Below are 12132 nucleotides of genomic sequence, written 5' to 3'. Positions count from 1 at the left end.
TGCTTTATCTATTTAGTCACCTTAATCCTCTTTCTAAAAGTCCCCATTTCAGGGGAACCTGGGTGGCTCAGTCGTTAAAGCTAACCTTCCGACTCTAGATTTCAGCTCAGGTCATGAGCTCAGCGTGGTGAGGTCAGCTCCGCACAGCCCGGAGAACCTGTGGAGGATTCTCTCTCTCTCCCTCTCCCTCTGCCCGTCCCCCAGCTTGTGCATGTACTCTCTCTTTCAAAAAAAAGAAAAAAAAGAAAAGAAAAGAAAAGAAATAACCATTAAAAGTTCCCATTTCAAAATCTCCCTGGTTACTGGAAGTGTGCAAACTGGAAAATGGCTAAAATGTACAGAGAGTGTCAATAGTATTGATACAGACATTTAACTCGTTCCATAATGAGAATTATTGCGAAGACGAGGTTTTGAAATATTATCACAGTTTTCTTATTTGAGAAACGAAATTCTGTATATCATTTGCCAATAGATAGATCAATTTTCATCAGGTTACTGAAGAGAATGGAAGGACTTGAGGCATCTTTGCCTTCATGGAGGTAGGCTATGCACCCAAATTACTTGAATAATTTAGTCCAAACACCACTTTAATTTAAGAAGTCAGGAAACTAAAAGCAAAATCTTAGGTCTATACTAAAGGCAACTTATCTAGTCAAGGAAAAAAAAGCAGTAGGCTAGGAATTAGGGTACGTGGTCTAGCCATTTATTCCTTGTATAGACCGGCAGGCCGTTGTTTCTGGGACTCAGTTTATTCAGCATTAAAATGGGGATAATAATGACTGACTGCCTCACTCAAACGAGTGTTCTGAGGAGGAGCTAACGTACTTTGAAAAGTCACCAGGGGGTGGTAGTGGTGGGCTGTTTCTGCATCGAATGGGTTAAAATAAATCTGTGCTGAATGTGAGTGAAATATAGAATCTTGTTTCCTTCAGAGGAAAATCCAGGCAGCTGTCGAAATGTATAACGCACGTGGTTATTTTTAGTCGAGAACTAGTCTGCTTGTAAATGAACTTAAAATACAGCCAGATCCAAATTGTGGTGACATCTTCAAAGTATTGTGTTAAAAGCAGGAATGAATCATGTGTTCCCTTTTTGTCTAATTGTAACACTTTTATTCAGTCTCTTCAACTGAAAGTCTTTGCTGGGAAGGAAGCTTTGGGCTGTGAGGTGCCTCAGGGAAGTTCTGCTTACAGAGAAGATGGTGAGTCTCTCAGAAGAAGCAAGACCAAGTCTGGCCCTGTCCACCATCACATCAAAGCCATGCTGAAGCATTCAGTTACCCGTGCTGTGCGTTGGAGGGCAGCCAGCCATCCCCATACCAGCAGCCCATCACCACATGTGAACGGGGAAGCAGAAGACCACCTCTTGCTGGTACTTCTCTTCTTCCTTTCTCTTTCTCTTCAGAACTGCCACCCGTGAAGACCCAGCTTCCCATCTGCCAGACATTTTCTCTGAAACTCTCTGCTGGCTTGCAGAGCCATATGGATCCACCCTGCCCCTGAGGATTCCTTCGATGAGCTCCCTCTTCCTGAAGGATGGGGCCGGGGAGTCAGAGGAGAGCAGAGAGAAAAGGGAAGGCTCTCCAGTCCCGTAGATTCTGTAGGCTCCGAGGCAGTCCTGGGCCTTTGTTTGATGCCTCCTCTGGGGGAGGCTGGTCAGCCCCAGAGGCTGTCAGGGATGTCCACCACTAGGAGGGTCAGTGACCTGGGCATCGGCAGGGCCCACCACCGCGGCCAGAAGATGCCTCTGCCCCAGACATGTCTGTGTCGCTTCCTAGCAGCAGCCTGCATAACTCGGCAAGAACCGTGGGTGATGACAGGGCCATGAGGGACACTGGAGTTGTTTAGCTCAGACAGGAGAAAGCTCGGGGGAAGATCAGTAATGATAAGCGAGGACAAGCAGCTTCTCTTGGTTTCATTGAGGATGGACTAAGAGAATGAGCTTCAGTAGTTCCAGAAGGAGTTGGTTTAGACACCAGGAAGGGCTTCCTAGCCCGAAGATTTGTCCTAGTGTCTGCTTTCTAGACATCTGAGAAAGGTTCGATAATAGTTGTTTGTGAGTAGAAAGGGAGATACAGTGTTTTTATTGGACATGTTGTGGAAACATCCATATTTTGCTGCTGTCTCTTAAGGATACATTCTGATTCTACTCCAGGAGAGATCCAAATGCTTACGTAATGTCTCCTCAGCTGCCTTAGTAGTGAACCATCCTCAACTCAATGGACCCAAACCACCTTCAACCGGGTGGTTTCTTCATCATTGTGAATTTTTGATTGACAAGCGTTTTGGCTCTCAGATGTAAAAAGCCACACTGAGAAATGAACCGTAAGTGGTGAAATTAATTTTGGTATTTAGTTGAAAACTATATTTATAGTTTTTTCTCTTCTCTAATGTGATTAATATCAAGGGTTTGGTCTCCAGTGTGTCTAGGTCTTTCTTTCTTTTGTGCGCAGAACGTGGCAAGTCAGCGTGTTGGTACCCAGGGAATTCGATCACATCAGTTTTCCATCCTGGAAAATCTTTGTGCAGTGGTATGTTCCTACGGGTTGCTCTCCTTTTGTAGGTGAAGAGTTGGTGACAAAACTTTGTGGAATTTTGCATTCCTTCGACTCTTAAAATACATCAGTGTAGTCTAGTCTTACTCTGAAGTCCTTGGAAATTGAAGGAATCCTGCATTTCTTTAACATCGCCCCATCCCCCAGAACCATGCCTATTTCAATACGCAGACGGTTGTCAGACTACTGAATGGCTGGCACGGGACGGACGCCAACCACTCAGAACGGATGCCGGCTGTAAACAGGCAGGTATGCGCGGCGTAGCCGCTGCCTGTGGGCTGGGCGCCATGTTGCTTTCAAACGTTAAAACCACATCACTTGAAATTGTGGTATTGTTCCTGGCTTGCCTGATTTCTGCTCACAAGGCTGTTTCAGGGATTGCCTTGGCTTCCCTTTATATGGTGCAGACAGGAACAGGCACGCATCTTTGAACTATATGGGCATTAAAATCTCTGCGAGCCAAAGCTTCACATTTTATCACTTTGGGCGAAATGTAATGATTGTACCCATTTACCTACCTAATGTAGAAAAATCAAAAGGCAACCTGTCAGTGGGAAAAGCTTTCCTGCTGACTTGCCCTGTCTCTCTTCAGCTGCTTCCTTGAGCTTGCCTCTTTCTTCGTCTTCCTTGTTCCCTGAGAGCACTCCTGCTTTCCTCCTCCAACCTGCCCCTCCTATCATTTCTGGCCACCCCTGCGGAGGCAGGTTGGTGACTGCTTCTCCTGTTCCCTGAGCCTCAGCACAGCTGTGAGGAATGTGGCGCAGAAAAGCCTATCATACAACAAGTTAGGTGACAATATCGCTCAGAAAAATCTCCTAATGATCGGTGTCTCCTGATGCCTTACATACGCTAGGCCTCTCGAGAACAGAAAACCTGTCTTTGTTAACTGTGTGCAGCCAATCACTGGACCACGTGTGTATATCTGGACCTTCCAGAACCAGACCCTCCAGGTTCCTGCGCCTTAGGAATGTTATTTACTTTGGAAGCCCGTGCCAATCCGTTAAGGCCATTATGTCTTTTCTCAAACAATAGCAAGCCTCGTTTCTGCTGCATCTCAGTGGTGGAAACCATTCCCTACTCTTCTTGTCTCTCTTTTACCAACTCCCACCAAATGCTCAACCCCAGTCCTACCCGAATGCTTCCTCGCTCACGGCTGGTGGCCATGGTGTCAGAGGCAAGCTGGGCAGTGTTTGGGGTAGGGAACTGCGAGTGGAGGTGAGTATGTGTGTGTGTGTGTGTGTGTGTGTGTGTGTGCATGTATGATCATCGACAAATGCAAGTGTGTCCATAGATGTCCTTGCTGCTATTAAATAGCTTTGTGTACCTAAGCTGGGGGGATATTAAAAAATACCATCGTTCTCCTAACTAGGGTTTCTCAGAGTTCTCTGTTAAGAATAGCTTGACGACAAATATAGGCAGATTAGTCTATAGGAAAAGGTGTTTAAACTCAATGTTAAGAAGAAACTGACTTAGGGGTAGAGATTGCGGGAATGTTGGCAGGCCAGTGCCCTGACGGGCTGGTTGCGTCAAGGTAGGAAGGGAAGGAGGCCAGGGGGTTAAGAAAGTGATAGTAGGTGAAAACTTGGTTCTAGTGGTAAGAGTGGGCGTTGTGGGGTGGTTGGGTTACTTCTAGCTCATGACTTTGAGGGAAAGGGTTGGTCCAGAGAGAAGGGGTGACCAGCGGTATACCATGAACTTGCCAGATCTGTTCAGTTGCGTAAAACCCAGACTAGCCCTTTGTGACGATATGTGATTTCCAACTTCTGATGATGGGATTATCAGGAGATCTGGTCTTTACGTGTACGGCTCCTGTCTGCACCTCCTTAGTGATAGAAATTTGCCTTTGGAATAGAGAAGTAAGGAACCATTTATTCCAAAAGATGACATGAATAGTTGTTCTTTCTCTTTGTTTGGGATGCAACTGGCTTTTAAACTAGTCATAAATGTTTGATAAAAATCTGGTAAATGCTCAAAAGTCTCAGGCGGGGCTGACATCTCAGGCTATGACAACTGTGACTTTCAAGAGGTCTCTGATTTTAGGAATCTGTGCTTTCTGGTCATCCAAAGAAGATAATTCCCACTTTTACTTAATTTTCGACTTACTCATATCTCTAGACTTCCCTCTTAGTGGAGGAATCAGCAGTTCTCCCTGCATCTTCTCTATCGACTTCACTGTCCATGTCCTGAGTCTCTACGTTTTCCTGAGGCATAGGAGAAGGTGTGACCCCTGGGCTCCTGCTTTCCTTTTAATTGGCATCAGAAGTCCCATCCACTCTGTTCTCTCTGCTACTGTATCAGCTTCTCTAAATGTCTTCTTCTGCAACAGTATTTGCACCTCCTCCTAGGACTTTAAAGCAATCTTTCTATTTGTCATTGCATTTTCTTCAGACTTCTCAGGTTTCCAAGCCACATCCTGGCAGGACATTCAGGAACCCTGCATTGAATGTTCTCAGCCTTCCTGACTTTCTTTGGGTTGCAGCTGTCAGACCTGTATGACGTAAAAATCCTTCCTGCGGGGCCCTGACTGGCCAAATGAGACCTCCTCCAAGTTCCGCCCCTTTTACTGACTCAGCTTCCTCCGGCAGTCTTTCTTCTCCTTTCTGCCTGGCCTTTCACGTTCTCCTTGGAGAACTGACTGTTCTTGATCAGGGGTCCTCAAAATCACCACCAGTCAGGGGTGGTGAGAGGGGTGAGGAGGCTGGACGGTTCTGGGGCTCCTTGGGAAGGGGACTTTTTGGTGATTATTCCTGACTTGGTGTGAGGGACTAAGGATTCTCAAGTCCCAAGCTCATCCATATTTCAGGGTCAACAGGAAAAGAGACCCCAAAAGCAAATCAAAGTGCTTTTTCTATCAAACCTGTTCTTTTTGATTCTTTTGATTTGGTGCCCTTGTTCTCGTACCTTAATCGTAGAGAATGGGCAGTTGACTCAGTTAACACTTCTTTACTGGAAAGGAGGCTAATTTTCATAACCGAAAGAGGTGTGAAGGGTCCATTTCCCCGCGTGAAGCATGAGAAAGGAAAAGGAGCGTTATGTGGATCTCTTCAACAGGAAAAGTCAGAAAGCAGAATGATTCATCCACAGGCATAATTCCTTTAGGACATTCTGTGCTCATAGGGAATGGAATGGTTTCTGATCTTCTGAAAAGAAAAGATAGCATTTTTCTTAAGCCTAACCCACTTTCAGCATTAGAGAACACAGAACTTTTTCTTCTAGCTGATAGCATTGACATTTTCTGAGAGAGACAGACCCCCCCTCCTCAGGGCACTCTTCCATGCCCCACAGACATCAGCAGATCTTGGGCTTCTCTTAGCAGGTTCGCGACTGACGCCAGAGGGCAGGTTCTCACACACGCAACAATGTAGGAGACAGAAGTACCAAACTGAATGTGCAATTACTCCTTTTGCAAAAGAGGCCAAAACCCTCCTCCCCACTCCTTCCTCCCATATTCACTCCTCCAAGATGATAAGCCTCCCTCACGTGGATCTGTGTCTGTCTGTGTGATTGGTGAGCTATGGCTGCCCGAAGCTAAAGGCGTCAGGTGGAGAGCAGAGCACCTTCCCACAGAAGGGGGCAGCTTGAGGTGCTGGTACATTTCCCTGGTTTTCTATGTTCTTCTTTCTAGTAGGTCTCATGTAGAGATAGAGATATTTTTGTTTTAGAGATTCCAAAATATATATTTTTAGTGTAAGAAATGTACCCTCTCCACACTTCACGGTGTAAATAGAACCGAAAACAAACGTGTTGTGAGAATCCCATAGCAATCTGTCGTAGGAACAAGACCCTCTCCCTTGCCACCGAGTCTCACGGTCCGCGTCTGCGAACCAGGGGAGGTGACTGCGGTGCCTCTGCCTGCCCAGACCTTCCTGTGCTCAAGGGGGACAAATAAAGTCTGTGTAAACTGTTCACACCTGTGGTATTTTTTGAGCCTGAACCAAGGGGCCGAGCCAATGTGGATCAGTTTCAGAACGTGGACGAAGAGTGAAGAGGAGTCATGAAGACAGTTGGGAGGAGGAGTGGGCTGTCCGCTGGGCTTGTCCTGAGAGGGGCACGTGTGCTGCGCTGCACAGTCCTTGCCAAAGAGAGGGACTGCATAGATGTCTGTCTGGGTGGGGGTGCAGGACAGCAGGAAAAGAGCCCATTTTGGAGATACAACCAGACTATTGAGAGCCATCGCTAACACTGAAGGACTCTCTACTGCCTAGAAGCCCAAATTTCAGGGGCCCCTGGCTGGCTCAGTTGGGAGAGCATGTGACTCTTCATCTCAGGGTCATGAGTTCAAGCCCCATGCTGGATGTAGAGATGACTTAAAAATAAACTTAAAAAAAAGTTACTCCTCCCTCAAAAAAAAAAAAAAATCTAGAATTTAAAAATTGCTCAACCAGGTTTGGGTTTGGCGGGGTTAGGGGGGTTGCCTATTTATCTTCTTCCCAAATCCGTCTCTTGGAAGGTTGGAGAAAAGGAGAAGGGAGAGGGAATGGAGTAAGAGTGAAGAGGCCAGTGAGCGGGGGAAGGCAGGGGCGCAGGGAGAGGCAGTCAGCAAGCCTCATAGAGTTCCTAGAAAGGCATCACCCGAAAACACCCTAAACACGGACCGCAGTGTGGATATTTTATCAAGGAGAACCAGGCCCAGCTGGGCTGTAGACCTAGAACTCACTAGCTCTGAGGACTTTTGTTATCCTTGGGCTATTTTTTCAAATATCCTGATCGTAGACATGAAATGCCGCTTTGTCTCAGAAAAACATGCTTAGGTTTTATTTAGTTGGAGGTAGTGGATGGGAAGGCTGTTCATGCGGGCACGGGCTGGTTCTGATGTGGGGGAGCACCGAGCACTCTTACGTCCAGAGGACTGGCCTCGGGGCTCTGAAGGATCCCGTTAAACAATAGGTGGAAAGTGCTTAGAATGGTACCTGGCGAGCAGTGAGCACACAGTTAAACAGCAAGGCATCTGGAGGGAGGGCTTCCTGGAGCAGTAAGTTTGGCAGCCATCACCACATCAGGACTCCAGGACTCTGGTCACAGTTTATGCAGCTCCCTGGGTTTTCCCCTCCTAGCTGTCACGAGATGGCTCCAGAAGCTCCAGGCATCACATCAGCCGAATGCAGGAAGAGAGAAGGGCATTTCTCCAGTTTCTCTCTCTTTTAAAGGGGAAAATCATTCCCAGAGAACCTCCCACCCCCTACCGGGCCATGTCAGTGGAGAACTGAGCCACCTTCCCATCTGTAAGAGGGGGAAACAGGGATGGGATGACCTTGTTTGGCTTGGATCAATGAGGTTTTGTTCTTGGGGGTGGGTCCATCTTCCCTGACTGTACTGGTGCTCTAATTCTTGTACAGAACTAGGATTCCGCTAGCAGGGAATAAGGCAGGAGCTAGAAGTGATAAAATATCCCAGGTGTGGGCTGCAGACACAGGAGCAGCCGAACCAGCGGCCCCGAGCGCAGCAGGAACCCGGCGCAGCAGCAGCCAGAACCTCGCCAAAGGTCAGTGGTTCTCCACCCGCCTTATCCAGAGCTTCATTCAAGGGAGATTTTGAACCTGCTGGTGCCTGGTCCCCAGTCTACACCAACTAAATCAAGTCTCTGCGGACAAGTGCGGGCACTAATATCTGTTACATTGTCTCCGGTCGGTTCCTACACACAGGCAGGGTCGAGGACCCACTGGAACGCTGCATCCCCTTGGCCTGACTCTGTTCTTCAGTGTCTGAGCCACTTCGGCTGGCTGCTCCTCAGCCTTGACCGTGTAAATGTTCTTCCATGCCGTGGCCCTTTGGCCACATTAGTGTCTCTGTGCCTGACCTGCCACGGCATTAGCCACCTGCGCGTTCATTCACCCTCACTGCCTCTCTGGTTCCAAAATCGGATTCCCAAGTTCGAGAACATGAGTGGTCCCTTGGCCGGCCACATTATAGGTCCCTGACCGGCTTATCCATCGGGGGCCTCTCGGTCTGGAGCCATGCCTGGGCCAACCGGGAGGGCGTGAAATGCAAGCAGTAAAAAGGTATGGCAGTCAAGGGGTGTCCCTTCAGCGGAGACTGTGACTTGTCAGTCCCTCTTAGAAGGAGACAAGGGCCATGGAGACACAGGAATTGACATGTTGGACATTTTAGTGATGTCCGGAGGCTGATCCCTAGGTTACAGACCTGGCCACAAATTCACCCCTTTTACCCCATGGTTGTGTTTCATAACAAGGACACACAGGCACACGTTTGCAAGAAAAAAAGTGCAAGCTAGTGCACCACTCCCTTCTTCCCCACTGCCCCAGATGTCCCTAGCCGAGCACAGTCCCCATGGTCTCTCTGGTCCGCTGCTCATGGATGGAGGGAAGCACAGAGCTGCTGGCAGGAGGCTAAGGGGGTGTGACTGAGGCTCTTAGCAAGCAGCAGTGTCCACACAGCTAAACGAGGAACAAGGCTGCCTGGGTTCAAGTCCCAGCTCCGCCTGGAGAGCTGTGTGACCTTGGGCAACTTGCTTCATCTGTGCCTCAGTTTCTTCGCTGCAGAATGGCAGCCATAATGCCACCCACTTCATAGAGCCAGTGGGGAGGGCCAAATGAATTCCCAAGCAGGGGGAGGCCAGCCCTCTCTCTACTTGCTAATCCAGGCCTTGGTTGGGCAGCTTGGTGGTAGAATGGGGTCCTGGGCCAAGGGTAAAGGAGTCCCAGCACTGTAACCTTTGTCTGGGGTGTTTATAAGTATTAACTCCTAGGAAGAAAGAGGCTTCACTGGGCTTCCTGGCCTAAGCCTTGTTCTCTAGTCCAGCTCCCACCTGAGCCTTTCATCTGGGGTTTTGGGGTATTTGCCCAGTGATCAAAATGCTTGATCAGTCTTGTTTGGGTACAAACTCCCTAGGTCCAGAGAGGAGAGACAAGAGTGACCAGGATGTTCCCAAGCCCCTGAGGGTAATGGCTATGTCTTTATTATTACCATAGTCTCCAATGCCTCCCCCTACCCAGAACTTACAGAATGAATTATAATCACCCGATTTCCTTAATAGACACAGTGGATAAAGAGAAGATGCCCAGGTCTTGACTATCCAGGCAAAATCAAAAGTTTTCTAGTAACTTCGGGCTCTATGATTCTAGGCTGATTTTGAGCCTTGTGCCCTCAGTTTCCACTCTGCCAGATGCAGAAGGCTCCTGTCCATGGGCTCCACATCTAAAACACACACCTTCACGAGTACAGAAAAGTAAGCGGGCTTACTGAAAAATAAAAGCAGTTGAGAAATAGGAAATTAGAGAACATAACAGTTAACATCACTTGTAAATGGCGGTTGAAAAGATGAACTCAGTGTTCCGGCAAGGGTGCCTCAACATGGCCAGGGACACAAGTTTTTTTAAATGAATGACCAAGGTCATTTGTAACCACTCCTGGGCAATCCCAGGAAAGTTTACAGGGTGCGTTGTAAAGATGTGAAGGGTCAGAACCGATCAACTCTACCAGGAACTGGCGTAAACAGCTGCTGGTGGTAAGATCGTCTGCTTGGAGTTTCCTGCAGCCTCCTGCCTGCATTTGGCGCAGGCAAGCTGTGCTTTCGTGTACCCGGTCCCAAGGATAGGATCGTGCCCTCTTCAGACGCTGCTAGAAAACAGAGATGCCCAAAGCATGCCCTTGAGAGGGACATTGGAATACATGGGAAAGAGGCGCGGGGAGACTGGCAGCTGGGCTTATCTCATCATTGTCCTAGGAAGGTTGTGTGGGAATAAAAGTTCTCAGAGGACCTACGATTGGCCCCGTCTAGAAAACAAGGCAGCACATGTAAAGCACAGTGGTGAGGACCATGGGTTCTGTGGGACAAGGAAGGCACCCTTGCAGAGCCTTGGAAGCTGGGATGCCTCCAAAGATGGGACAGTGTTGGAAGAGGGAAAGAAGAGGGTGTAGACTGGATCCCAGAGGCAGGAGTACTGATGGAATGTTCTGCAGATGGCGAATTTGGCTGGTCTGCTTCAGTGAAGGGTTTTGTGTATGGAAGCAATTGTATGGCAAATTGGAGACACAGGCAAGAAGACCTCAAATGCCCGGGGTAAGGAGCGAGGGGTTCCTATAGGCTTCCTATCAAGAGGGAAATGCTCATGTGCTGTGGTGCGGAGGACTTCGTCCTGCTTGCTTCGGCAGCAAGGAAGGGCTCCAGGCCCGAGGTGCCGGACCAGGGCCAGGGCAGCGGTGACGGAGGAAGGGCAGACCAGGGAGATGAACTGAAGGAACAGAAGTCACTGACTGGGGGCAGGGCTCGCAGGCTGAGCGAACGCCTCTCATGTCTGAGAGAAAAGCTGCCGTGTGGGACAAAGAGGACGTGCCTGACTGAGCTTCAGAGGACACGAGCAGGACAACCTCTCTTCCAAGGAGGCCGATTTGGGCTCAGTGATAGGACTTAGAGGGAAAGCTGTCCAAGACTGAAACTCGCTGCCCCAGGAGCTGTGGCGGGGCGGGAGGGTGGTTGCTGCCCAGCGCTGGGTGCAAGGGGGCCATGTGCAGGAGAGCTGCAGGTGTGGGAGGGTGGACACGAGGACCTGCGATGCTGCCACAGGGACAGCGTGCGAGCTGCAGACAGACGACGTTACCTGGGAGGAGGCTGAGTGATGGGAGGGTGGTGGTGAAGGAGTGGGTGGGGAACAGATGTCTGAGTTGAGTAGACGGAGGGAACGGTGCAGGGAAGAGAGTGAGTGGGAGGCGGTTGTCTGCTTCTGAGGCCAAGCATGAGGCTGGGGCCTCAGCATTGGGAGTCCCCGCTGCATCTCTGGGTTATGTGGGTCCCAGGTTACATAGGTCTGGGTTAAAAAAAAATCAGGTTCCAGAATGACATAAGAGGAGATTTTCCTGACTGTCCCCTGCCCCCCACCTGCTATGATAGGCCCTTCAGGCTCTCTTAAAAGGCCCCAGAGCCCACCTCTGTTTGCTTGTGAACTTGGTGACCTCAGTGTTAACCTCTGTATCCCACGCCCTGGTTCCAGCTCTCTGTGCCACGCCTACTGCTGCGCGAGACCCTGCCACGGCTGCTGCCTCCGTCACCTGCCTCCGACATGCTGTGCCCCTCCGTGCTGCACCGGGCCACCCCCGCAACGTGCTGATGGCCTTGGCCCACCGGGGCCCTCAGGGCAGCAATGCTGAGCTGTCCATCCTGAGCCGGGCTAAGGAGACTTTTCTCCCAGTGTCAAGGCACCCTCTGCCGATGGATTCCCAAAGCTGGCTGATTGCTTTGGCTCTTCCAGTGTGCCAGAAGAAGAGAGTTCGATACAAGGTGGCAACTGCCTGGAAGCCCATGTCCCCCCCAAAGAAGAGGATGGAACACGTTGCCCTCTACTACCAATTCCTGACCCTGGTCCGACCAGTGATGTGCAATATCAAGGTCATGCAGGCAGCAGAGGCCACGAGTGGGAGTTGCTCCTAGCGGGAGGGATGGGTAGAGCTGGCGTCAGGGCTTGTGAAGTATCCCTAATGTAAGAAGCTATCACACCTTGAGTGCTTAGCGTATGTCAAACGCTGGGCCAAGTCCTTTAAATGTACTGTTCATTGAACTCTCACAACAGCTCTTTGAGGCAAACATTGTTATTCCTTTTTTACAGGTCTGGAAACTGAGGTTA

General features: G+C 49.4%; 1 protein-coding gene across 3 annotated transcripts in view; it reads left to right on the top strand.

The window, feature by feature from the left end:
- Positions 1 to 6462, top strand: part of SLC4A8 (solute carrier family 4 member 8) — a 75225-nt gene extending 68763 nt beyond the window's left edge. For all 3 annotated transcript variants that reach the window (XM_032876753.1, XM_032876755.1, XM_032876754.1), the window contains one exon: positions 1120 to 6462. In XM_032876753.1, coding sequence (XP_032732644.1) covers positions 1120 to 1132 — 13 coding nt within the window. In that variant the 3' untranslated portion in view covers positions 1133 to 6462. The remainder of the gene's footprint in view (positions 1 to 1119) is intronic.
- The last annotated feature ends 5670 nt before the right edge of the window (positions 6463 to 12132 follow it).

Source organism: Lontra canadensis, unplaced genomic scaffold (genome assembly GCF_010015895.1).
Source record: "Lontra canadensis isolate GAN:19392208 unplaced genomic scaffold, GSC_riverotter_1.0 scaffold59, whole genome shotgun sequence".
Taxonomy (NCBI): domain Eukaryota; kingdom Metazoa; phylum Chordata; class Mammalia; order Carnivora; family Mustelidae; genus Lontra; species Lontra canadensis.
This window is presented reverse-complemented; position numbering and strand designations above follow the sequence as displayed.